This window comes from Cladophialophora yegresii (assembly GCF_000585515.1).
Source record: "Cladophialophora yegresii CBS 114405 chromosome Unknown aczIN-supercont1.4, whole genome shotgun sequence".
Classification (NCBI taxonomy): Eukaryota; Fungi; Ascomycota; class Eurotiomycetes; order Chaetothyriales; family Herpotrichiellaceae; genus Cladophialophora; species Cladophialophora yegresii.
Window position 1 is genome coordinate 2,688,702 of NW_006913048.1, and position 24,358 is coordinate 2,713,059.

At 53.9% G+C, this 24,358-nt stretch overlaps 10 protein-coding genes across 10 annotated transcripts; 6 read left to right on the forward strand and 4 right to left on the reverse strand.

Moving 5' to 3' along the window:
• Positions 1-802: 802 nt before the first annotated feature.
• Positions 803-2,994, forward strand: A1O7_06316 (uncharacterized protein; the record flags this gene model as incomplete). The annotated part of the gene is made up of 5 exons (XM_007760319.1): positions 803-943; positions 994-1,548; positions 1,611-1,756; positions 1,812-2,348; positions 2,469-2,994. 5 exons carry the CDS (start codon positions 803-805, stop codon positions 2,992-2,994), a joined length of 1,905 nt encoding a protein of 634 aa, XP_007758509.1.
• Positions 2,995-3,338: 344 nt separating this feature from the next.
• Positions 3,339-4,608, reverse strand: A1O7_06317 (guanine nucleotide-binding protein subunit alpha, other; the record flags this gene model as incomplete). The annotated part of the gene is made up of 4 exons (XM_007760320.1): positions 3,339-3,484; positions 3,554-3,975; positions 4,089-4,434; positions 4,491-4,608. The coding sequence occupies 4 exons, from the start codon at positions 4,606-4,608 to the stop codon at positions 3,339-3,341; spliced, it is 1,032 nt and encodes a 343-aa protein (XP_007758510.1).
• Positions 4,609-5,792: 1,184 nt separating this feature from the next.
• On the reverse strand, positions 5,793-7,835 carry A1O7_06318 (uncharacterized protein; the record flags this gene model as incomplete). Its single annotated transcript, XM_007760321.1, has 1 exon — positions 5,793-7,835. One exon carries the CDS (start codon positions 7,833-7,835, stop codon positions 5,793-5,795), a length of 2,043 nt encoding a protein of 680 aa, XP_007758511.1.
• Positions 7,836-8,159: 324 nt separating this feature from the next.
• A1O7_06319 (uncharacterized protein) lies at positions 8,160-9,366 on the forward strand (the record flags this gene model as incomplete). Its single annotated transcript, XM_007760322.1, has 2 exons — positions 8,160-8,202; positions 8,255-9,366. The coding sequence occupies 2 exons, from the start codon at positions 8,160-8,162 to the stop codon at positions 9,364-9,366; spliced, it is 1,155 nt and encodes a 384-aa protein (XP_007758512.1).
• A 394-nt stretch (positions 9,367-9,760) lies between these two features.
• Positions 9,761-10,560, forward strand: A1O7_06320 (60S ribosomal protein L9-B; the record flags this gene model as incomplete). The annotated part of the gene is made up of 3 exons (XM_007760323.1): positions 9,761-9,854; positions 9,941-10,205; positions 10,332-10,560. The coding sequence occupies 3 exons, from the start codon at positions 9,761-9,763 to the stop codon at positions 10,558-10,560; spliced, it is 588 nt and encodes a 195-aa protein (XP_007758513.1).
• Positions 10,561-11,875: 1,315 nt separating this feature from the next.
• Positions 11,876-13,187, reverse strand: A1O7_06321 (uncharacterized protein; the record flags this gene model as incomplete). Its single annotated transcript, XM_007760324.1, has 3 exons — positions 11,876-12,215; positions 12,274-12,383; positions 12,435-13,187. 3 exons carry the CDS (start codon positions 13,185-13,187, stop codon positions 11,876-11,878), a joined length of 1,203 nt encoding a protein of 400 aa, XP_007758514.1.
• A 2,443-nt stretch (positions 13,188-15,630) lies between these two features.
• A1O7_06322 (GTP-binding protein RHO3) lies at positions 15,631-16,383 on the forward strand (the record flags this gene model as incomplete). Its single annotated transcript, XM_007760325.1, has 3 exons — positions 15,631-15,741; positions 15,830-16,214; positions 16,268-16,383. 3 exons carry the CDS (start codon positions 15,631-15,633, stop codon positions 16,381-16,383), a joined length of 612 nt encoding a protein of 203 aa, XP_007758515.1.
• Positions 16,384-16,812: 429 nt separating this feature from the next.
• A1O7_06323 (uncharacterized protein) lies at positions 16,813-17,601 on the reverse strand (the record flags this gene model as incomplete). The annotated part of the gene is made up of 1 exon (XM_007760326.1): positions 16,813-17,601. The coding sequence occupies one exon, from the start codon at positions 17,599-17,601 to the stop codon at positions 16,813-16,815; it is 789 nt and encodes a 262-aa protein (XP_007758516.1).
• A 685-nt stretch (positions 17,602-18,286) lies between these two features.
• On the forward strand, positions 18,287-19,439 carry A1O7_06324 (uncharacterized protein; the record flags this gene model as incomplete). The annotated part of the gene is made up of 3 exons (XM_007760327.1): positions 18,287-18,494; positions 18,606-18,905; positions 18,955-19,439. The coding sequence occupies 3 exons, from the start codon at positions 18,287-18,289 to the stop codon at positions 19,437-19,439; spliced, it is 993 nt and encodes a 330-aa protein (XP_007758517.1).
• A 1,832-nt stretch (positions 19,440-21,271) lies between these two features.
• A1O7_06325 (uncharacterized protein) lies at positions 21,272-24,301 on the forward strand (the record flags this gene model as incomplete). The annotated part of the gene is made up of 1 exon (XM_007760328.1): positions 21,272-24,301. The coding sequence occupies one exon, from the start codon at positions 21,272-21,274 to the stop codon at positions 24,299-24,301; it is 3,030 nt and encodes a 1,009-aa protein (XP_007758518.1).
• Positions 24,302-24,358: the final 57 nt, after the last annotated feature.

Genomic DNA, 24,358 nt, shown 5'->3' on the forward strand with positions numbered 1-24,358 from the left:
TACTTCCACGCGTAGTTAGTCGTCGGCGAATGCTATGGTGTTAATGCTCGCTTGCAGCCTGCCCACTCTCTGCTCGCCGGGCAGCGCTGGCATAGAAGATGCTGCTAGGGTGGATCCCGCGTACGTGCTTTTACATTGTGCATCCATATCCAGGTCAGGGCACGATATCGTTGGAAGTCGCTCGACGACTTGGCTACAACCTTGAACCACGGCGTACAGCGTAGAGGAGAACATGCACTCCTGGAAACGCGTCGTCGCAGTTCGTCGTATCTCATGACCAGACACGAACCGTTGATCTCCAGCTCCCGGCAAGCTCGCCCTTGACCACGGACGGCACGACTCGAAATAAGTATAGTATCATTACTCTCCACAGTAGCAGATACCGTCGATCCCAATTTTCCGGTTTGGCTGCTTGAAGGCCGGTGGGGGGCCTTTCAATGTTCGCTCCCCACGATTCGAAAGAGGCATGATCAGGCACCGCTCCGAGTACATGGGGAAGGGAAATCAGGGCCATCAAGAAGCGACCGCGCAGAACCTCCAGGAGGAGTATTTCCGGCGCCTCCGATTGGCGAGAGCTGGAGATCCTCCTCCGGAATGTCGTGACGCGGTGACGACAATTGTTAATCGATCCTTTCGTCATAAGACGCACATCCACGGAGCCACCTACGAGTCGGTGGGAGCATCTGACCTTTTGGGTTCACCTGCGACGAGTCAGTTCCTGCGCTGTCCAGAGCAAGGGAATCGCATGCACTAGACTCCGCACAGTCTACACCGCACACCACTGCCTGCTTATTTTGAATTTATGGCGGCCTCGAGTCCACAAGAACTGGCTCCATTTGCGGATGTTGATGGTGATCAGGATACGCGGCCGTTTTCCCGGGAATCCGCCTCGCGCAAGAAGGTGAGCCTTGCATGTCTCGCCTGCAGAAGACGCCGGACCAAGGTACGTTGCTCCCTCCCGTCTTGTCGTTTGGCACAGGCTGACTCAAACAGTGCGATGGCGGCGTGCCCTGCGTCTCATGTCTTTCTCGCAACTCCGAATGCGTCAAAGATGAAAACGATGATGGCCGGCGCAAGCTTGTTGTGAAGCGCCGGTTGGAAATACTGGAAAAAGACCGCCATCTTCTGGATGATCTGCTGGGGGCGCTCCGAGTGGCAGGACCCAACCAAATGAATGCCCTCATCAGTAAGATACGGGCCAACGCTGATACGCAAGAGCTCAAGGCATTTTTGAAGGATGGATTCACCAACATTGGAGCCGACGGTGACCAGGATCGTCGCCAGCAATCATACAGGAGACATCGCCATATGCTAGGCCGGATACAAGATTTTGTCAACCCTCCCTTACAAGTTCCAGCAAGACCGTGGACGACTGTGACCGACGACGACGATCTCGTCTCGCACCTCATGTCTCTCTGGTTTACTTGGGCACATCTCTGGTGGCATTGGGTAGACGAGGAGGAATTCATCAAAGCGATGCAGGCAGGGGACACTTCAAGCCTGATATGCACTCCTTATCTGGTGAACATGATTCTAGCGGACGCGTGTGTGAGTACAGCTTCGTCGGTGCTTGGTAGAAGGCTGGATTTGCTAACCGGCTCCGTGGCTAGTTGCTCGATACGCTGGCGGACGACGGCTCGGAGCCGAACTTGGAGCTACGACAGCAATTCTACAACGAAGGGAAAAAGGGACTCGATGACGAAGAAGGCCATGTCTCCCTGGCATATGTGGCCGCACTGGGTGTACAATGGACTTAGTATGTTGACACCTCTCGTCTCTTCGTCATTGCTGACTATATCGTGTGCGAACAGCCTCAACACAAACGGCCAGGACCAGCTAGGCAATATGATATTATATCAGCAGGCTATGTTGGTCAAAAGCCTCGCCAAGTGGCGCGCAAAGATGGAAAAGAACCCCGACATGACGCGGGAGCGGCTTCATGCCGTCGACGCCTCGCTCGGCCGACTCGAGTGGACGCTATACTGCCTCAACTTGTTCGTCGGGCTCGCGCTGGAGCAGGTTCGAATATTCCAACGGCCGTCTCGAGAGATTCCCGTGGACGACCCAGACCGGCGGAATCCCTGTAATGAGCACGGAGAGTGGAGGCCATACCCTGTCCCGCATACACCGATCGAATGGCACCCCAACTGCCACTACCTGTCGTACGTGTCACTCGCGGCTGTAATCACTGCCGATGAAGCGCTGTACGAAGAGGAGCGAACATCGAACCCCCAGAAAATGATGTCCAAGTTCCAACGTCTCTTTCAAAAGGTCAAGTCTTGGCCAGAAACTATTCCAGCGTGCATGAAAATGCACGAGCACGCCATGCCACATATCATTGCCTTACAGTGAGTGTTTGACCCTGTTCCTTGACTGAGTGTTTCCCTCCCCCTCCTGGTCCCCATTCTGTCATAATGAAAGAAACCCTCGTTCGACGCTGACACCTCCCCGGTTCATCGGGATCCAAGTGCACTCCACAGCTGGGTCATCATTACCATGTCCAAACAAACCGCCTCTCTCGAGGGAGACACGGAAAAACCTTCCCTGCTGACAACGGCCGAGTCACCTGAAAAAGAACGATGGAAAGACATTTGCATCGCCGAATCCATCCGCATCAGTGGACTACTGGAGATGATGCGCCAAATATGGGGTGCCGACCACTTCCCCGTCATCATCATACAGCCCGCCACCATAGCGGCATTCACACTGCTCGAAGACCTCGAGACGCGGCATGACTCCCAGCAGGCCTTTTACAAGCTCTGCATCATCCTTCGCGCGGCGAGCCGCAGGTTCCGGGTTTGCAGGGGAGTTCTGCGACTCCTGGATAAAACATCGAAAGATAACAACATCAGTCTTCCCAGTGGATGCGCCGACTTGCTTGCCGAAACTAATAACGCCATGCAGCTGGATGGCGAGTCGACGAGAGTCGACGATCTGGGGCTGGATTACTTGCTCGAGAAGTGGGACGATTTGGATCTCGACGAGGCGTTTTGACGTCCCAGGGCGTATGTCTTTCTGGGGTCCCCCATGTCCATGTCGCAGTTCCTGAAGAGTGGCAGGTTTGGAGGAGCGGAGTTGCAACTTGGACCAGCCGTGGGACCATGGCTGACGTCGGAATACGGGTAAACGGGCTCTTGGGTCTGATATTAAGAGTTGGTGCTTTGCCGCAGACATGCTGATACTGTTTTAGTGTAGCGATGTTGGGACAAGGTCGTCTTTTCTCGTCCTTCTGCGCTCAGATACCTCAGGACGTGTACTGCGGTGCAATTGTTTCCTCGATAGAGTGGGGAGTGGGTGCTTGACGCATGGCGCGTGCCCTTAAGATGGACCGACAAACTTCACATCCTGTCGATAATCCTTCCCACAAGCAGTCTGACCTGCGCCGTATCTGTCGCGCAGAGGTAGTTGTCCGGGTATCTTGTCTGGCCCATGGAGATGAACCGATTGGCAATGTACTCGCGGGCAGCCGCGTAATCGGCACCGCCTAAATTGGGCACTGTCAGCATAAAATCCATTGTGAAGCTCCTCACCCCTGATGACTAGTTGCCCTCACCTTGGAAATCCGGAAAATGCGCCTCCAAGGGCGAATGCTTCAGCTTCTCCCGGAACAGATCCGTCTTGTTGAAGACCAGCTGCACGGCCGTGCGCCGGAACCACTGCGACTGGCATATGCTGTGAAACAGATCAAGGGCCTCCTGTAGCCGGTTGACCGACCCGTCCTCGTACAGCGCCTGGTCGTACTCTGACAGGGCGACCAGGAAAAGTACAAGATCGACGTCCTCGAAATGGTGCATCCATTTCTTGCGTTCGGATCGCTGCCCGCCCACGTCGATAATGCGGTATACCGTGTTGTCCTTGGACGGGGAGGTGAATGAGAACTCGGCCACGCCCGTGGTTTTCTGCCTCGAGCGGAGGATGTCCTGGTCGTTGGGGAGGAAGTTCTCGGCGGCGATCCTGTCGATCTCGTCAAAGTAGCTGTGGGGGAGGACGTCAGCGTCAGCGGGAACGTTTATGTCAGTGGTAGCGGTGGTGGGCGGCCGGATGCAAGAGCAACCAGAAGCCCGCTTCGAGTAGGTGTAAGTACGTACTATTGCGCCGAGTCACAAACTTGGAACTCGCTGCACCGCGAAAAGCAGGCCCTTACACCGGCATCGGCCCACAGCGTCCTGACAGCGATGTGCACGTCCGGCGACAGTTCTTGGGCGGTGATCTTCTGCCGCTGCGAGAAGATGAGGCTCGCATGTGGATTCGCGGTCGCGGGGCTGGCGAAGGGGATGCCAAACACGTCCATGGCCTCGAGGATGGCTTGCATCGACTGGACTATGTTGGTGAAGATGACGGCCTTGAAGAAGAGGCGTTCCTCGTCCGAGTAGCCTCCGCCGTTGATGAACTTGAGCTGCTTGAGCACGGTGGACTTGCCGCTGTCGCCGGTGCCTATGTAACCGTTAGAGAATGCGTGGCACTTCAAAAGAGGCGTACGGCGTGCGTACCGAGCATGAGGATCTTGATCTCCCGCGTCCGCGACACATAGTCGGACTTCAATCCCTTTTCGACCTGGTTGTGCTCGGCTCGCCCGTCGTCGTCCTCTTTTGTGAATGTGCAGCCCATCTTTTCCGGCCAGAGAATCGGGGCACCGACGACGAGGAAGACAATCAGGAACGCATGCAAGTGTAGGGAACAACCCACAGAGGGAGTCTGTTGACGTAAAGAGAGTGTGTGTACGGGTGTTGACTTGACACGGATTTCAGAGACGACTTAGTATGAGAGCGCCCTGAGACCCAAGTTAAGATTTCTCAACTTTCGCGCACCTCAGCGCGTGCCCCTCTCCCGCACAGGATGTACCACTACAGACGAGGTACAGTCATGCTGCTGCTCTCGGCACGTTGTCACCATAGGCACATTGTTGGTGGAGATGCTGAAGGGCCGCTGGAAATGCACTAAGTGCTTCAAGTGACCACGATCTCCCATGCAAGCGGCGCGTCTTGCAGCTTCCCCGGGGTGCAGAATCCAGTGATGAGTGACTACTTTCGCTTAAGACTTGGAGTGCATCATGACGTTCGGGTTTTTCATCTAGATCTCTTCACCCTTGCAGGACCAAGATGGCACGCCCCTCTTGGACCGATCTCTGCGACTCCGCACGCACGCGGCTGGGCAACTTCCCGGGCCTCACTCTATTGGTTTGGGCGCTCGAGCTAATGCAGGACGGCTGAGAAAACGACCCTGGTCACGCCTGGTGTGACACTTCAGCTCGCATACTCGTGTATCGGGACGAATCAGGGATGCGAGCAGCGGGCTACGGAGGCATTCTCCGAAGGTTCGAAGGAGCTTTCCCCATCGACTGCCTTGAAAGCTAGACGGCATACAGGTCCGTCGGCGAATCAAACAGTACGGGGTGGCACAGTTGAGAATGCGAGGCGAATGCTGGTGCAGGGCGTGGCTTGTTAGCACTTCAGGAGAACGAGGAGTCGTCTTCCACAAGGGTCTAGCCAGCCTGCGATGACCCGTGGCACGACGTTTTATCTCGTCTCTGGACCTGGAAAGCTGCTCATGCCCCGGGTGATAGCTCCAAGGGTCGAGGTGATCTTCAGATCTTGCTTCGGGACGTGCATCGACCCAGCCCAGCTCGGAAAGCTCAATTGTGGCTTGGGGGAGACGAGATAACTCTATGTATCGCCGGGCCCTTGTTCGTGCGCGACCACGCTGATTTGGGAGTGCGCTGGTCTCCGGCACCAGGGTTCCGGCAAATCGCAGTCACAATCGAACTGTTGGTGTTGTCCGGCCCAGAACACGCATCATGCGCCTCCTTCAGTGAGAACCCGAGTCCAGTCGAACTTTCTCCACACCTTCCTGAATCCATCGACTCTCTTGTCGGTACCTCGATGCCACCGACCTTGCCTCTTAATCACATCCGGCTCAAGTCCAAGCATGCCTCCAATGATTTCTCGCGCAAACAAATCACCTCTGGGCCACCGCTCCTGGTCCTCGACAATGTGCCCAAGCCCACCATCCAACTCGAACCACACGTGAAAGTAGGGTGCCTCTTTGACGAGAGTCCTTCGGAAGGCAAGCTTCCGTAATCCTCCTGACCTCGCCTTAGCAAGGGTGTCGATTATCTTTTTATGTTGCGACCATTCGTCCTCTGTGCTCAGAAAGGCTTCCTTGAAGAAGGCTGGTGCAGTTTCACCGAGGCTGTAGGGCAAAGGAACTACTGTGAGAGCGGCGTGCGGTTTCCTATGCGGAAACGCCGCGTTTTCGTAGAAAATGACATCGCGGCCTTGGTCGTGGAACAAGCGGGTGAGAGACTTCATAAAATTGCGGATCTCTTCCCATTCGTCTTCATCACATTCGAGTAAATTCGTGCGATGTTGGATTGGGACGATCATCGCGGACTGTGGTGAGAGTTCCGGTTCGGTCGGGAGTGTAAGATATGTTCTGGTCGCAAGAGAAACGACCGGGGCAATGGGAGGAGTATCGGTGTCCTCATGATGGCACAACGGGCAGTTTTCAAGAGTTTTGTTGAGCTTCTGGTATTCACCAATGGCCATGTTGCGGAGATTCATGTCGGACTTGTGGACATGCTTTGCCAGCTTTGTCGCATTCTCATCCATGTAATCGAGATCGTTGTCAAATTTCGCATCTTTAGCGATACGTTCTGCAAGACGAAGTCCATCACCAACCGCCTGTCCGCGAGTGCGACGTTCTTCGCGGACCATATCCTCAATACTCATGTCTTCGTTCTCTTCCACCTGACCACGCTCGGCTCCTCGTCGGTTCTGGACAGCTTTAACTTCGTTCCGCGGTGCGGATGACAGCATCCGGTTATTCATGGCGGATAGGGTGATGACCGCTGGATCTTGGGACTGGAATGCTGTTAATGCATCGTTGTACTCTTTCTCCAGCTCGGCCGCTTTGGGGTCTTTCCGCATTTGAGCTTTCATGAGTTGTGCCTTGAGCTTGTTAAGAGCTGTTTGATCGACTCTCGGAGCGACGGTATTGGTGGACGGAACAGGCAATTGTTCGAGTACGGTATCCGGGCTGGTCTCCTGTTCTCGACGGTGAGGCCGCCTGATCCCGGCATCGAGCTTCCGCTCCTGGAACAGATCGCCACTGGGTTTGTTCTTCCCTACATAGTCGTCTCCATAAGCCTTGCGTCGGTCGAGTTCGATTTCTTCTTCTCGTGCGTCGTCAAATTCCCGTAGACTATCGTATCGTTCTAGGGCGACATCTTCCACCCTACGGCCAGTTTCTTGGGCTTGCCGATATGTCGCTTTCAGCTTGGTCATGCGCCACTGAGATCCAGCATCTCCAAATGTGTAATCCACTTCATGCGCGGCAGGTTGGCTTTCGAGATCATCCACAGCTGTACCATTCTCTAGATCCCGCAGGTGGTGGTTCAGTTCCTTCTCATGTATTTTTAACTCGAAATCTACGCCTAGATTTGTTGTCTTCGGTGGGGAAGGCTCGGGTCTCTTCCTCTGCACGTAATCAATATCCAAGGCCGAAGGCGCCTCCATCCATGAATCACGCTTCAATCCACCCGACTCAGGCGTCTCTGACAGCGGTTGTTGCTCATCTTCGTCTGCACCTTGTTCACCTCTGCTGTGGCGATGATGTCTGTGCCTATGTCTGCTCTCCGACTCATGATCGTCCCTTGAGCGCCTCGATCTCTTCGAGCGATGGCCGTCCTCGTCATGGTAGTGTGAGTCGTGGTGCCTCGAACTCCGATGGTGGTGACGATGGCGATGCTCAGATTTGTCGTGCTCCCTGCGCTTTTCTCGCCTTTTCTCTGACTCTTTCTGCTCCGCCAGCTCTCTCTCAAAGTCTTCTAGAGTCATTCGGCGGTGTCTTGAGCAGTTGCAACGGATAGTGGGAAGTGCTGCTGATTGCAGTTGGTACGAGCAGTGTGTGACCTTGCGTGGGAATCTACTCCATACCTGGTACGCAGATACTGGGGAATGACATCCGGAGAAGGACCGGTCGTGACCGTTCACCACCGTTCCATGTCATTCAGAGCGGGATTTGTGTCATGATCTGTCATTTCAATGATTTTCCGTAAATTTCCTCGCCGAGGGCATTGAGATCTCCAAAATTTCCCAGATCCCTCAACTCTTGCTTCGCTAGACGTCGCAGTGACCACGAACTTGGGTGTAGCCGACATCATGGCGACTCATCCTGTTGCTGTAGTCTGTATCGGCATGGCCGGTGAGACAGTTTGACTTCGCATTGTACTGCAGATTCTGACTGTTTGAAACAGGTTCGGGCAAGACCACGTTCATGCAGAGGATCAACAACTATCTGCATGTGAACAAGAAGAAACCATATGTCCTGAATCTGGACCCTGCCGTCCTCAACGTCCCATTCCAGCCGAACATCGACATTCGCGATAGCATAAACTACAAAGAGGTTATGAAGCAGTACAACTTGGGTCCTAATGGCGGCATCCTCACGTCGCTCAACCTATTTGCGACCAAGATTGATCAAATCATTACCCTACTGGAAAAGCGAGCCAATCCTCCGCCGGACAGCAATGTACCCGCCCCGAAACATTTTCTGGTCGATACACCAGGTCAGATTGAAGTTTTCGTTTGGTCGGCGTCGGGCAGTATTCTTCTCGAGTCTCTGGCGTCGTCATTCCCAACTGTCATCGCCTATATCATTGACACGCCGCGCACCTCTTCTACGTCCACATTCATGTCCAATATGCTCTACGCTTGCTCGATACTGTACAAAACAAAGCTTCCCATGATTTTCGTCTTCAATAAGACGGATGTTCAGGACGCGGATTTTGCAAGAGAATGGATGACAGATTTTGACAAATTCCAAGAAACCTTGGATGAGGAGCAGCAGAAAGGTGTCTTCGGCGGCGAAGGATTTGGTGGAGGAAGTGGTTACATGGCCAGTCTGTTGAACAGCATGAGTCTCATGTTGGAGGAGTTCTATTCACATCTCAATATGGTTGCGGTGTCCAGCATGACTGGTGAAGGTGTGGATGAATTCTTCGAGGCTGTAGAGGAAAAGCGGAAGGAGTTCGAACGTCATTACAGACCAGAACTGGAGAAGCGAAGGAAAGAGCGTGAGAAAGAAGGTGCTACGAAGCAAGAAAATGATCTTACGAAAGTTATGAAAGACATGAAAATGGACTCCAAGACCAAGCCTAATGAAGCAGCGACGAAGGACTCCGACGAAGACGAAAGTGACGAAGAGGAGGCAGCCGATCCTGATGATTACCCTGACGCAGAACGCGATGACGACGAGGAGGGTTTGAAGCAAAGGTACAGGAATGCCCTGCGGGAACAAGGCATTCAGGTGGACGATGATGACCCCACGGTTGCAAGGATGCTGGCAGAGACGAAGCGAGGAGGATGAATTCCGACTGCACCAAGCACCTTTGTAAAGAATTCGACCTTTAGCATATGATACCCCGGAGCGGCGTTGACGAAAGTGTCATTCAACTTCGATTATGTTTTAACTGCCACAAACAAGAGGGCCACCGTTGGCCTGTCCATACCACAGTCCGAAGCACCGATCAATGTAGAATTGGTACACTCAAGTTTTCGTTTGACTTAGTTAACAGCGATGCGCGCAGCACTTGAAATGGAATTTCAGAGTGAAGGGCAAATGCCAAGACAGAAGGGGACCCACAGCCCACAAATCCAGGTGTGGTAGGGTGCGATTTTCGATATCGGAACTTCAAGTCGACCTTTAATCTGCGCCAACTTTCGACAATTCCTCCCTCGCACACCGCACACCACTGCTCAAGATGAAGTACATCTTCTCCCAGGAGCAGCTGGTCATCCCAGAAAATGTCAAGATCCACATCCGCTCGCGCATCGTCACCGTTGAGGGCCCCCGAGGTACGAGCATTACCCGCACTGAGGAATGCCAACGGAAGCAATAGAAAACAGGCAGAATCTTGGAGCTGACACTCGCTTTTGCACAGGCAAATTGACGAAGGATCTTTCTCACATCGCCGTCACTTTCACGGTCGCAAAGGACAAGGCGGGAAAACAACTCGTTCAGATTGAGATCCACCACGGCTCGAGAAAGAATGTCGCTACCCTCCGAACTGTCAAGTCACTCATCCAGAACCTCGTGATCGGCGTCACAAAGGGCTACAAATACAAGATGCGATATGTCTACGCTCACTTTCCCATCAACGTCAACATTGAAAAGAACGAAGAAGGATTGTATGCATTGGAGGTCAGGTAAGCGGAGGCCCTTGCACGACTTCATTTTCTGCCTCTACACACGCCTGCCGGAAAACACGGGAGCCATATTTCCCACATGGGGCCATTTGGGAGGCAACCGACTAACACCTCGATTTCTCATAGAAATTTCTTGGGCGAGAAGATCGTTCGAAACGTCACCATGCACGAAGGAGTTACCGTGGAAGCCTCAAAGGGTGTCAAGGATCAAATCGAACTCACCGGCAACAGCCTGGAGAACGTGTCACAATCAGCCGCCGACCTGCAGCAAATCTGCAGAGTGAGGAACAAGGATATCCGGAAGTTCTTGGACGGCCTGTACGTGAGCGAGCGCGGAAACATCGTCGAGGAGTAGATGATCCTGCATGCATGGAGGTGGTCGTGCTGTTGAATCCCTCTGGATCCGTGAAAGAAGGTCCCGAGGCGCAATGCATAGGTGGACGACAGCGTCATGCGTGGCGCATATGTGTTAGCATGGCTTGGATCAGTAAAGGCAGGAAGTCGATGGTCTTTCGCCGGGTCAAGACTTAGCCAAGGGGTAGACGAGACAAGAAACAATTTCAATTTTCCGCGAAACAGCGGTTGGTCTTGAAGAGACTTCTTCTGAGTGACAGCGTATGGTTCTCAATTCAGCGATCTCTCGCTGTATGAACTTGATGGCCAGTCATCGAACACCGCTCCGGCCAACTCTTTGGTCTTAGACCGTGCTACTTCTGGTCTTCACTCGTTCCAACTGGAGGGTTTCGACCTCCGATGTCTGAACCCGGCTCGATCGCAGTCATCCTACTCGAGGCCGCAGGCAGGAATAGCTGGTTGACAGCATAAACTTGTTCCAAACAATGTATTGATGGAAATTCCCGACTCTCGCCCCCAGTCACATACCTTGGTGGCGACGGACAGCATCGTGACTCTTCAGCAGGCTCCGTAACATTCAAAATCCCCGCGAGATTTTAGGCCAGGGATTCAGGCGATGATGAGTGATTGACGTGCACCCGCTCCAGATATGGTACGGGAGAATTCCCAATTCTCACATCCACTCCTGCAGGGGCCAGTCTTCCACTGGAGGATACCATGATCGCCTGATATTTTGATAATTCTTCTCAAAGCAAGATCAAACCACGTATCCTTTAAGCGCAGAGCGCAAGCCAGTTGAAATCGGACATGCCTATCAAGGATCGATCGGATTCCTTTGAACCTGAACCTGCCATTTGGCCTTGGGTTTCCTTTAGACCGTGCTTTCGTGATGATCTTTGCCCAAGAGACGTACGACAAGCATGCGCGGAAAGAGGCTGATGCATTGATCTTGAGCCATCATGCAGTACTCGTGTGTTTGTACATTCATGAGGCATCCGATGGCCGGGACACAGTACGGAGCGGCAAACGGAACGAACTTCCATCACGCCAGTCATTACTGTACTAGTGCGGTGGCGTGTGTTACACTTCCGGTGGCTACAGCCGTCCATACCGGCTGACAGAGGGATGGGTCAAAGATCCGGCACAACGGCCAAAGTTACAGACAGAGATCGATCTTTCAAAGCCAACAATGGGCGCGTCGTCTACTTCCTATGGATTTGGTTGGCCGCTTATTTTAGCGGTCAGGACGATACATAAGCCCAATTCTCCCTTTGACCTCGAGCGCTCGCGCCTTCTGGCTCGCTCCGATCTTGCTGCTACCCTGCCGCAACGATCTGAGATGCAGGATTAACGACGCCTCGCTGCCTGAGAAACCCATCGAGGTCAGCCTTCGACACGGGAATCGTCTCATGCTCGACCTCGTGCACGACGCCTCGCAGTTCAGGGAAGACTTCTGCAAGTCTTTGGCTAATTGACCAGTTTGAAAGATCACATACGTGCGTCGCAAAGCTCTCTGATACAGTCATTTTCCCGGTCTCCGAGTCGATGTCCACCGCGTTTTCCAGCCGGTGCTCCCAGTTGACGCTCGTTCCCAGCGTCTGTGTCGCGATGATATAGTCACGCATATCCTGGATGAGCCCGTCGCGCAGCTCGGGACTAGGGTCGGTACATCTTAGAATGGAAGTCGTCGTTGTTGGGTGGACGATGCACTTACAAGATTGGCAGGTCGACTCCGGGATGGTGCCTGACTAGCCTTTGCATTGGGGTTGGCCTCATTGCCTCAGGTAGCAATGCATATGTCTCGGCGGACGGCGCGATCGACCACTAGTGTTTCCCTGTCAGCTGGACCTCGCACTCGCTTGCCATGGTACTAACACGCATGAAACGGGCGTAAGTAAAGATGTAGGCCAATGCCACATATGTGTCAAAGCCCGTCAAGAGACGCATGAATTCGCATGCCCAAGTCGCTGGCGTGTGCGGATCATCAGGCTGGCGGTCACGAAAATACAGGGCCAGGTCGACCTTCGGATTACCCAATACAGATTCCACTGGTTGCCCCTCGGCAATCTGCCGTCGACCATAATCGCGAAAATCGGTGTACACGGCCGCCAGCGGGCATCGTTCCTCGTCAAACAACAGTGGCTGTATCAGGTACTCTGGGATCCGAAGGTCCAGAAGTTGCTGTTGACGCAACGTTATAGTCCCATACGTGGTCTTAACCTCCACTGGTAGGAATGTCATCTCGCCGAAAATGCTAATGATCTCGATGCTGGGAGCAGTGTGGTTCCCCGAACAAAAGACCCGGAAGTGGTCCCTCGCGTCCGATACACCAGGACTTCGCGCGTTCATATCAGAGGGTGCGGCTGAAGTCGACTGGTCGCTCGATTCAATTTGACTATGAATCATGGTGGATGGATCTGATTCCATTGTGCCTCCTTCACCGCTTCCGCGGGGCGTGGCACGCCGCCTCTGCAGCTGGCCTCGCTGGCTCACATCGTTCTCGACCTGTCCGCGATCTGTGTCTCGAGCATAGGGCCAGTTTCGCTTCTGCAATTTGTCAATGTACTCGGGCATTTCCATACCGAGCCTCTGCGCAAGCTCTTGACTGCGAGCATCCTGGCGCAACATATTATGCACTTCGCGTCCACCGGCGCCGATCAATTCGAACAGGCGACGCAGCAGTTCTCTTTGAAGTGCCGCTTCCGTTTCGGCGCGTTCCCGTTGGATCTTTCGTCGCTTGTCTTGAGTCGCATCATACACACATTCGATGTCCAGTCGACTGCAAATACTGCAAGGGTGACCTCCAGAGCACTGTAGTATTGATCCCGCCACATCAGCAACTTATCCGCTGGTGCTTGAAACTCATGTTACCTTAGATCTTCGAGCCTTGCAACTCAGACAGGCTATTGAGGCTTTGCTTCGCCGACCCGGGTCGAAGGCACTGCCGGAATTGGACAACTCCATATCGCTATGTGGTTTTGCCATTGGCGACGAGAGAAAGGCACGCAATGTGCTTGCCTTGATGAAGCTGGAACAGGTGGCGATTCGATGTCCTACCGATCATCTCCGAGATGGTATCGGAGGACAATTGGGTTCGACAGGGCAGGGGAAAGGGGAGCGGGTGATTGATCGGGGTGGAGGGCGCAAACTCCTGTCAACCATGTCAGTATTGTCAAAGTACTTCGGCAACATGTTGTGCCACCTGCTGCGTGCTGCGAAGCGCTGTACAATGGTAAATCAGGAACCGTCTTTAGCTGTACATCTGGTTTCGTCACGTGCGGAGGCTTTTGCGCCACGAGGTCACGTGCCGGACTCCAATGTTGCCACTTGGGTGCCTGTCAAAATTTTCTAGGTACGAGGTGCTCCGTATTATGTATGTACACAATAGGAGGAGGCAACGCCCAAGTGGCGAGACACACAACTACCGTAGGAGGTAGAGCTGCTGGTGGCGACGGCATATGGGAAACTCGAAGCCACAAGTTCTGTCTGTATGTTTATCCCTACCTCGTGCACTGGGATGCAATATGAGCACCGCGAGCTCTATTGCGTGCATCAATGCTCCCGATGTCCAACGTTTCATGTTCATATTGCCCACAATGCTGGGTCAATCGGAACTCTGCTCGCCGCCCTGCACTACGCAAGTACAGAGCTCTTTCGCCGCCTCACAACACGGAACTTGCTCCACACCGTGTTCCGCCACGGCCGCATGCTGACACAGTCAGCCAAATGCAATTGATCACTCTTTATCTTTGGTCTTTGCGGAGAGGCGCCCGTATTAGAGCTTAGAAGGCTCCCGAGACCTCATCAGAAGCTGTAAAGAAGCGAACTCTATGGATCGAGAGCAAACTTCCCATTACGTTGTTTAAGTTCTACCCCAAGACACGTAGAGTAGATCAGCTGTAAGACGGCGACTGCATCGGCGATTCGCGAGAAGATCGTCTTTGGAATCGCCCAGCCTCGCGGAGAACTTAAAGCCCAACTGAATTACTAACGTTCATCAGGCTTGAGCACAAGGACACGGATTGCCGGTAACGAGTACGAAATGGGCCAAATCAGGGTGTTCACCAACTATCAGTCGCTTGGACATGTCCAACAGATTCAGCGACAACATGTACCTGCGGCATGTCATAGAAGTTTAAATGCACGGTCTCGCTCTTCGCAAAGCTACCCTTATCCGCGCTTTTCATGAGCCGCTTCGCATGTACGCGGCCGTTTGGCTGTGTTTGTGTGAGATCCTCCGTGCTCGGCTGAATATCCGAGACCCCATGCTACCACCAATTGCATGCGGAACAGTCACTTTGCCGTTTGAGCTATGCGCATCCTGTACGTCGTGCATGGGAGACTGGAGCAGCAAAGCAATAACTTGACTGTGAGCGAACGGGTTGGTAGTGACTAAGTTAGGAACACGATGGCGGCCCTTGCCCCAATCCCGTGGCTTGTCTAAGTTGGCTTGCGCGATGGTGGCTTGGTGGTATGTGGTGGTGCTGCCATGTCAGCTTGGAGGCCACTCCACTTTCGAGGCTTCGGGCGCAGCCACGGCGTGTGTCTCCGCCTCTCACGCCTGAGATGCATCGCCGCGGGCAGTGGCATCTGGTGCCCGCGCCTGCCTGGTCGCCAGCCTTGCCTCCAATCCACAAAACGTTAACCCGTGACTGGGCAGTGAGCAGGTGCAAAGTGGCTTGGCATTTCAGCTTGCTGCAGCCTGTAGTGCGTCAACGACTCTGTTGGACCCTTCGTCTTCTGTTGGATCAGAGGTTACCACCTCGACTACTCCGTATCTCCACCGCATCTCTTGTTGGTAGATCTGCTCAACATCTCTCTACCTTTATCGTCAATTCATTTATTACTATCCTTTGTTACCTATGAACGCGCTCTCTTAACCACCTGCACCTCCTCCGTGCGCTCGCCTTGATCGCGATTATTCTTACAACCAACTACCCTATACAAAATACCCCAAACGGTCGTTGTTGTTTAACGGCTCCACCACCAGCTCCACCAGCCGTTTGCGACGCCCGACCAGCACCAGCACACTTCAGCGCAATCTCTAAGATACGCTGCGGCGGTAAAAACAATGCCTTTCTGCGGCGGCAAGAAGGTGATGCAACGCAAGCTCGTCCTTCTGGGCGACGGCGCATGCGGCAAGACTAGTCTTCTGAACGTCTTCACCCGCGGATTCTTCCCGGTTTGTCTGATGCCTCGCTCCCCTTCGGATCTTCTTACGCTTCATGCGCCTGGATCTGTGCCTGTACTGATGCTGTCTGCTTAATTAGACCGTGTACGAGCCAACCGTATTCGAGAACTATGTCCACGATATCTTCGTCGACGGGATTCACATGGAGCTGTCGTTATGGGACACGGCGGGACAAGAAGAATTTGATCGGTTACGATCACTCTCCTACGATGACACACAGGCCATTATGCTGTGCTTCAGTGTCGACAATCCCGGATCTCTAGAGAACGTGTCGACGAAATGGATAGCTGAAATCAATGAACACTGTCCCGGCGTTAAGATCGTCTTATGTGCTCTGAAATGCGACCTGCGGGAAGAACACGAAAAAGAGGATGACGAGGAGAACAACGAGCCTCCACGACCCATGATTCAGTATAACGAGGGGTTGGAGGTCGCGAGGCGCATCGGCGCTTTGAGATATCTCGGTACAGTCTATGGTGGATCGCAAACGTGACACGAAGGCTAACCAGCGGTACAGAGTGCTCTGCGATGCGAAACCGAGGCGTCAACGAAGCATTTACAGAAGCCGCACGAGTCGCGCTACAGGTCAAGCCCGCTCGATCAAAAGACGACTCTAAATGCTCGGTTATGTGAACAACGTCGCACTCTTCATCTACCACTTCCTCACGAATCTCACCCGACTCTTCCGCGGCCACCTACCCAGTTCCTCCTGGAGTTCTCAGCCTCCAAGTTCCTGCATGCCACCTGCACATCACCTTTCTTGCACATACTCTCGTCGGTGCGCCGTTTGACATTCGATCCAGGGAGCAATGATTTTGCTTTGATTTTAGCGTTTCTCGTTTGGGATGTTGCCTGTGATTCGGAAGCCGCGGGGGCTATGCGATTGGCGTTCGTTGGCGGTTGAGATCTAGACGTTTGATCTTGACATTGGTGATGAACCAAGTTGGCAGTAAGTGCCCGCGTCGAAAGTGCAGTGGATTGGGACGAGATCATCTGCTCAGCAAGTATCACTGTGTTCCGCTGAGCCTTAGAGAACCTTGGTGTGGCAAAGTTTTGGCATAATCAAGAAATGATACCATTGACCAAGGGTTGCCCATTACTTCTTCCCCTTTCACCGCTGGCTTCACCAGAGGCAAACGGAGCACCTTCCTCGACCAACACCCAATCCTTGACGCCTCCCTTCCAATCTGCTGTTCTGCCTTCTCGGACGGGGACGACAACCACCCTGACATCATCACCTTCAATATAACAACTGCTGTTCTCGGTCTCTGGATTTTGTGGCGGTGCACCGAAAAACCCAGCCTCCTGCCTGACTTGTTCCCCAAAAGTGTTGTTCGCCAGATGAGCTGCTTTGCACCACCTTTCCTCTTCGCTTCCCTGCTCTAGAAATCTCGCTTCACCCGCGATGGTGGTTGATATTGAGCTCAAAGCCGAAGTATTCAGGTTCAGCAGCAGACTGGCGAGACTGGACCTTGTTGCTGCGGCCGGCGGAGAGCCTGCACGGTCGCCACTTACAGAGGAAGCCGTGGGCGGTCTATGTGACACCCAGTCGTGGACGAGTATTGACACTTTGGGGTTGTGCCGCAGATTTTGTGTCTTCATGGACTGCGCATTTGTGGTCATGATGATGACGGGGCCATGGTCGTTATATGAAGGTAGGAAAGTATAGTTCATCAGAGAGACGTGCGGTGTCGCAGGAGATGTCTCAGTCGCGCTGATTGTCGCGAGATGAAGGAAACGAGCGTTCTTCAGGCATTGGGATACTTCAGGTGGAAGGGTCGTTGCGATTTGTGGGTTCGTCGTCGTGCTGGAGGCTTCGTAGTTGAGCGGCGGGTTGTGAACGTCGGCCATTGCTGGCACGGGACGATATCAACGCGGTCCTCGTTTCACGGGGATGTAGTAAGACGGTTTTATATGTGATTGCGCAGTTCTGAGAGTGATGCATGTGAGGATTTCAGGAGTCGAATCGTCACACATGCCCATCGAAGGTTGATCAATTGGGCGGCACCCCGCAAACCCATATGGGCATAGCTCCGTCTAGATCCAGCGCCCTCCAGGCTAAGGCTCGCACCACTCTAAGCTCCCCCAGTGACGTCGACCGTTGCCCCCTGCTGGTGCTTCCCTGTCCACAACAACCGGCCTGGTCAATCCTCACTCCCCAATCACCTTCAGCAGCTGTCAAATCAGTACAACCCCGAGTCACCACCCACGAGCGCCTGCATAGAGGTAGCTTTTCCCCGCGTTCTGCTCTCTCAAGCAAGCAGAACCCCAGTCTTCAGCATCCACGCCTAAACGTTCGGCAACTCCTTTCCTCCTTCGACATCGACCACTGGGGCTTTCTCCGGCACAATACCTTCATCCCTCCCTTACTGGCCGTTGGCTCGAGATTCCCGTTCTTCATTCAAGCTTGGAAGATATACCTTTGCTGCAATCGCCAGGGACAGTCTCACTTTGAAGAGCTTCACCTCTATCTATCTTGTTCGGCGGCCACACTCTCTCTTGCTCCCGCCAAAACACCAGCAGCATGTCGGCCACCATGCTTGCCCGCCGTCTGCTACCACACTCTCCCTCGTCTCAGACCTCCATGGTTCGTGCCTTCACCTCGTCTGCCCTGCTTCGAGAGCCTCGGCGTAGTCCCGCAATGAGCGACATCACTCCCGACTCAGCAGAGATCTTCAACCAGAAGCAAAAGGAATTCCGAGATGGACTTGAAGCGGCCCGGAAGAGAAAAGAACAAGCTGATAGTCAGTTACCTGCTGCCTCTACGTCTGAATCTTCTTCATCTGCCAGTGCTGCCGCGTCTCGTTTGTCTGAAACCCTGGGCCTGGGCTCACTGTCTACCGATGCATCTACAGAAGAAGCACGACAAGCCGAAACGGATACGTCCACGAAGCGATCAGGGGCCCTCTCCAGCTTGATTTACGGCACGCCCGAGGGCCGGAACATGGATAAAGAGATGGAGCGCTCCTTCTCTCAAGTGCTAGCCCGAGGCAAATATGTTCATTCGATCGTTTTCCACGACGTGAAGCCAGACAAGGTTGACGAATACGTCGAGCTGGTGGGGAATTGGTATCCCAGAATGGCGAATGACCCGGAGCAAAAGGTGCATCTGGTGGGCAGCTGGAGAACAGAAGTTGGCGAATGCGAAACTTTCGGTATACTCACTCTCACACGGAGGAGTCCAAGCTAACCAAGGTCTCGCAGTCCACATTTGGGAGTACCAACGTTACACTGGTTACCACGGATCACTGCACAGCATCCAGCACCATCCCGAATTCCCGGCTTTTGAGAAGCAGTTAAACACCTTGATCACGTCCAAGAAAATCGACCTGATGCAGGAGTTCTCGTTCTGGCCCACTACACCACCTCGGAAGCTAGGCGGTCTATTCGAGCTGCGATCATACACATTGCACCCAGGCAATCTATTAGAGTGGGAGACGCACTGGCGGAAAGGGCTCAAGGCGCGGCGGGAGGTCATGGAAGGCGTAGGAGCCTGGTTCGTCCAGATTGGAGATCTGAATACGGTCCATCATCTATGGCAGTTTGCTGATTTGGAGGAACGGAAGCTGAGGCGAGAGATGTCGTGGGGTATCGAAGGATGGGGTGATACTGTGCACAAGACGGTGCCACTCATTCAGACCATGAAGAGCAAGATCCTGATTCCTATGCCCTGGAGCCCTGTCGGCTAAGCACGCATCGGGCGAGAGTGCCGCGCCACCTCTCTGCATTGAGGAGGGTTGACTTTGTTTGTGGTCAATCTCATTCGGAGGGGATATTGTCCACCTTGGGGAAGAAAAAACCCAGCGAGCCACAAGCAGTTTCCCAGACTGGCTTTTGTTCTTGCAGCTGGTCAGTAGATCGGTGGACCGAGTCCAGGCGAACGAGCACTACATCCGGCGTTGTAGCGTACACAGTACGGGGACCAGCAATCTCAAGCTGTACCTCGTAGCACCTCAGTCTTATGACACAACAAATACCTAGGTTCGCTTTCACCAAATAAATCCGACATCCAATCTTTACAGGTCGAGTGGGACCCATTTAGCAGGTCTTTCGGAGAAGGACTCCAGGTTTGCTGTGGCATGAAAACTTCCATACTTTCCGTCTTCGGTAGGTATGTTGCCGTATCGAGAACACCGTGGGGGCCTTGAGCCCATCCCTCGCCTCGTCCTGCATAAAGCTCAGCGGAAGAAGATTTCTGGTACTCAGTCGGCACGTTCCAGAGTCCGCCAAGCATCACAAGTGGTTGTGGTAGACCGGCTGTTTTTCCCGGCCTTCCTGATTAGTCATCCCCTGAAAGTAACCGAGCTGGAAAGCTTGTGATTGGATCCGGAGAATACACCCATCTCCTTTTCCACCGCGGGCACGCGCAGGCCATCGTCTTGCCACTCGCTTGCAACAATCACCATGCTCAGAAGCTACCTAGGTAGTACCAACAGTACCTCGTACTGGGGCCTTTTGATTCCGTAACCCTTCTGCCTGTGCACACTACGAGTACGATTGGTGCACCAGAATGTTTGACTTTGCCTAGAAAAGGTACTCCCGGCCGTGATCCGCTCTGTGGCTCGTGCTCGTATGGGTCGGAGCTCGAAGGACGTGGTGTCGAAGTAGTATGGCTCCTTCTGCCAGCTGATTCCGGACCCCGCTCTTGATTTGGCGGCGATATCGTCTCCATATCTTGACTGCTATTGCCTTTCTTATCGTGGTGAGGAGTGTCGGCCCCTTCTGTTGGCGGACATTCCAGATCTAATTGAGCGCCAATTTGACACAAGTTCACCAGAAACTGCCTCTCATAGGGCGCCTTCCGTCTCCCACCTCCCGATGAGCTGGGCCCGGTGCACCATTTCACTTTTGCTTCTGGTTGCTCGAACGAAAATTATGCCTCAGTAGCCTCGAGCCGGTGCCTACAGAAGAGAATCACCTATGCCACCATCTCCGGATAGGAGGGGATGACCTCACCGCGCAATGTACGAACTTACCACAACAACCAGGGGCAGCCATTCGGGATATCTCCGAAGTGAGACGAACTGATCACGCACTTTGGCAATGCACGTTTCGTGACAGATATTGGTCGTCCTGGTTACCCTGGAGAGTTTCATGCACTCGTCGGCTGGTGGTATCGGATGTGGACGACTTCTCGCCCGACACGGTGAGATGGGAAGAGGCTTCAGTGCACTGATAGTTGGTTGGATCTGGGGTAGCACTGTAGTGGCCAGCATGGTGTTGTGGTGTCCTTTTGCCCCTAGTGACTGTCAGGCGCGCGAGTTGTAGATACACCACATCGCTCCCCCGTGAGCATGTATTGTAATTGTGAGCCTAAACTCAGCGCACAGCTGGGATGGTCTTGGCGATTTCCTGCCAGTTTATTTCCAACAGGACGCCAACAAGGCTGGTGTCACAAGGCTGGCCACGCGAGCCACGTAAACCGCGGGAAAACCTCGGCTGTCAAAAAAGTTCATGCACTCGCTCTTTGAGAGCGTCCTACGCTTCAGGAATCAACTCTACCACCACCAAGCGTAGAATAATGCTTTCCCGTGCACGTTCTTCGAGACTGTGCCATGGCTGTCGACAAGATTTCCAGGCCCTTTTTGAAAAAGGCTTCTGCGGACCGCCCGTCGCATTGAAGAGTGGCACGGCGCGCTTGCCCCTGCAATGGCGAAGACCGGCTGGTCGACAGCACCGCCAATTGAGACACCTGAGCGGCAATGCTGCCTCCTTCCAGCAGCAGACTTCTTCCGGCCATCGGAGTGGACAGCCTCAGCCCGATGACGAACCCCCTGGAGATGATCTCGATACAGAACAACTGCAAGTGCTGCAAGAGTTGGAGACTGCGCTGGGACGACCCGTAGAAGAAGCAATCGAGGAAGATCGCGCTGCTAGCCCAAGCATACAAGATCTCTTCCCGGACAGTCAACTGTATCAGTATGAGGGTGATGCCGATGTTGTGCGAGGGACGAACGATCCCCTGGCCGCTCTGCGTGCGTCTGGGGCATCACATGAGGATCTTGTGCGAGAGGCAAGGCAGGTCTACGGTGATGGCCTACCCCAAAATGCACTAGACGAGGAAGAGCTGAAGATCTACAAACGACTATATGGCGAGCCCAGGTCCTTGTCCTTTGAGGAATTTCTCGACGAGGAGGAAGCCAGCGCAGTCGAGGAGGCGGTTCCCCACCAGCTGATGGACCAGGATGGCGAGCTCGTTGAATACGATGCGTCGCCTGCTGTCGCAAAAGAGGACGAGATCGCGGAAGAAGAGCACGTCCCACAAGAAGGCAAACCCCAAGCTGCAGTGGGAGGAATCGGTCTTGGTTCTGGTGGCGACGACAATTTCTCGCCCTTTGCGCCGCCCGATGTACGCGTACAGGATATTGCGCGCATGCTTAATGGTCAAGTTCTCGAAGAGGGCGATCGACTAGAGGAAGATGAAGCTGATGAGGAGTTCGACGAAGAGGTAGACCCAAGCATGAGAGAGCACCCTTTTACACGGCTCGGGAAGTTCGCCACCACTCCCCGTAGCGTGTTCCTCTCTCAAGATAACTTCGTTGAACCCGTACAGAGAATTATGAGCAACTTCTCGAACAAGCATCTCAAAGAAATGTGCGAGAAGACCTTCGGTGGCCCTGGCTTCCCTGATTCGCCCTTGACACCGCGATCCGGTCGATCCAGGCGACAGGTGCCCATCCCTCTTGGGGCGAATCAAAACCTTATGGGAGAAATGGAAGCGAACGCCTACATCACTACGATTATGCCGCCTACCTACGCAGCCATTATGTCCGTTCTAGTGGAGACGCGCAAACGACTCGGCACCACTTGGTTGAACAAGCTCTTGGCGAAAGATGGCGGACCGCGAGTGCTCGACGCTGGGGCTGGGGGAGCAGGTATCCTCGCCTGGCGTGAGATAGTTCATGCACATTGGGATACTCTTCACTCGTCCGACAAGGACCCCGTTCCTCCTCCGCCACCCACGAAGTCGGTGGTCCTCACCGGGGCAGATACCCTAAGACATCGGGCCGCAAAGCTGTTGGAGAATACAACTTTCATCCCACGCTTGCCTGATTATGTGCACACCCGCGACGCGCCGACATTGGAAGACGATCGACCGGCACAGCAAAGAAAGCAGTTCGACGTGATTATAGCGCCGCATACGTTGTTCCCGCTACACGAGGAGTACATGAGAAAGAACCATGTGCAAAATCTGTGGTCCATGCTTTCCTCGCAAGGTGGCGTGCTGATACTCATTGAGAAAGGGATCCCCCGCGGGTTTGAGGCGATCGGTGCTGCTAGGGAATTGCTCCTGGAGAGGCATATCGCCATTCCCGAGGGAGCAACAACAGAGTACAGCCCCGTGCACAATGACCCAGAAGATGTCCATTCTAGAAGCACAGGGATGATCATCGCACCTTGCACCAACCATGAGAGGTGTCCAATGTACAAGACTCCAGGCCTCTCAAAGGGGCGGAAGGACTTCTGCTCTTTCCAACAACGGTATATCCGACCGAGCTACCTCCAACGTGCACTCGGCGCCAAAGACCGTAACCATGATGATGTCGACTTCTCGTACATCTCGGTCATGAAGGGAGAAGACCTCCGTCAACGACAGATCCATTCTTGGTCCAGCCTCGAAGACTCCCTCTCCGCACCTGTTCATCCCAGTCCCCAAGTCGCCACGGAAGAGTACGAATCTTGGACAGAACTGTCCGCCAAGGGCTTCGAAGAGGTCCACCCAGACAACAACCTCACAAACATCCACTCCTTATTCAGCGACGCCGATAAACCTCCCTCAACCCTACCCTCGGCCCACACGCTGCCTCGTCTCGTCTACGCACCCATGAAAAGGCGTGGCCACGTAATCCTCGACGTCTGCACGCCTCGCGGCATTATTGAACGTTGGACTGTGCCCCGGTCCTTTGGGCGTCAAGCGTACCGTGACGCGAGGAAGTCCCGATGGGGTGATCTTTGGGCTCTGGGCGCAAAGACTCGAATACCCAGAAACCTACGACTAGGCGGCTTGAACACCAAAGAAGCGAAGAAAGCACGAGGCCGGAACGAAAGACTGAAGCAGCAAGCGCAGGACCTGTTGGAAAAGATGCACGAGGAGAAGCTCGACGAGATGGATGAGATGCAGGAGATGGAGAGAGAGTTCAGGGAAGGAAGGTTCTTGGACGAAGCAGACACAGCGAAGAAATCCAAGCCCCACAAGATCAAGAGAGAGCAGTCCAATGGAGGAGTCGAAGCGTTTACAATGGACGATTTCGACATGAACGAGCTGAACCCGCCTCTAATATCGAGCAAGAAGCAGACGCAGAATCAGAACCAGGTCCCTTCATCCCTCGGACGCCATACGGCGAGGCAAACAGAGCCGTCCACGCCAGCTGCATCAGCAGGGAAAGACGATCTCACCCCCGAAGAGATGCAGACTCTCCGCGAGTGGGACGACATTCTTGCTGGAGGATCGGGCATTCCCATCAAGGGCGCCCGGTCCATGAGGCAGTATTCCAAGTTCGCGCCGAAGGGAAAGAAGACCGAGATAAGGAAAAGCGGAAAGATTCGGTAAAGGCGAAGGCGAGGATGACGATGGCGATGAACACAAATCTTCACCCACTACGTCTGC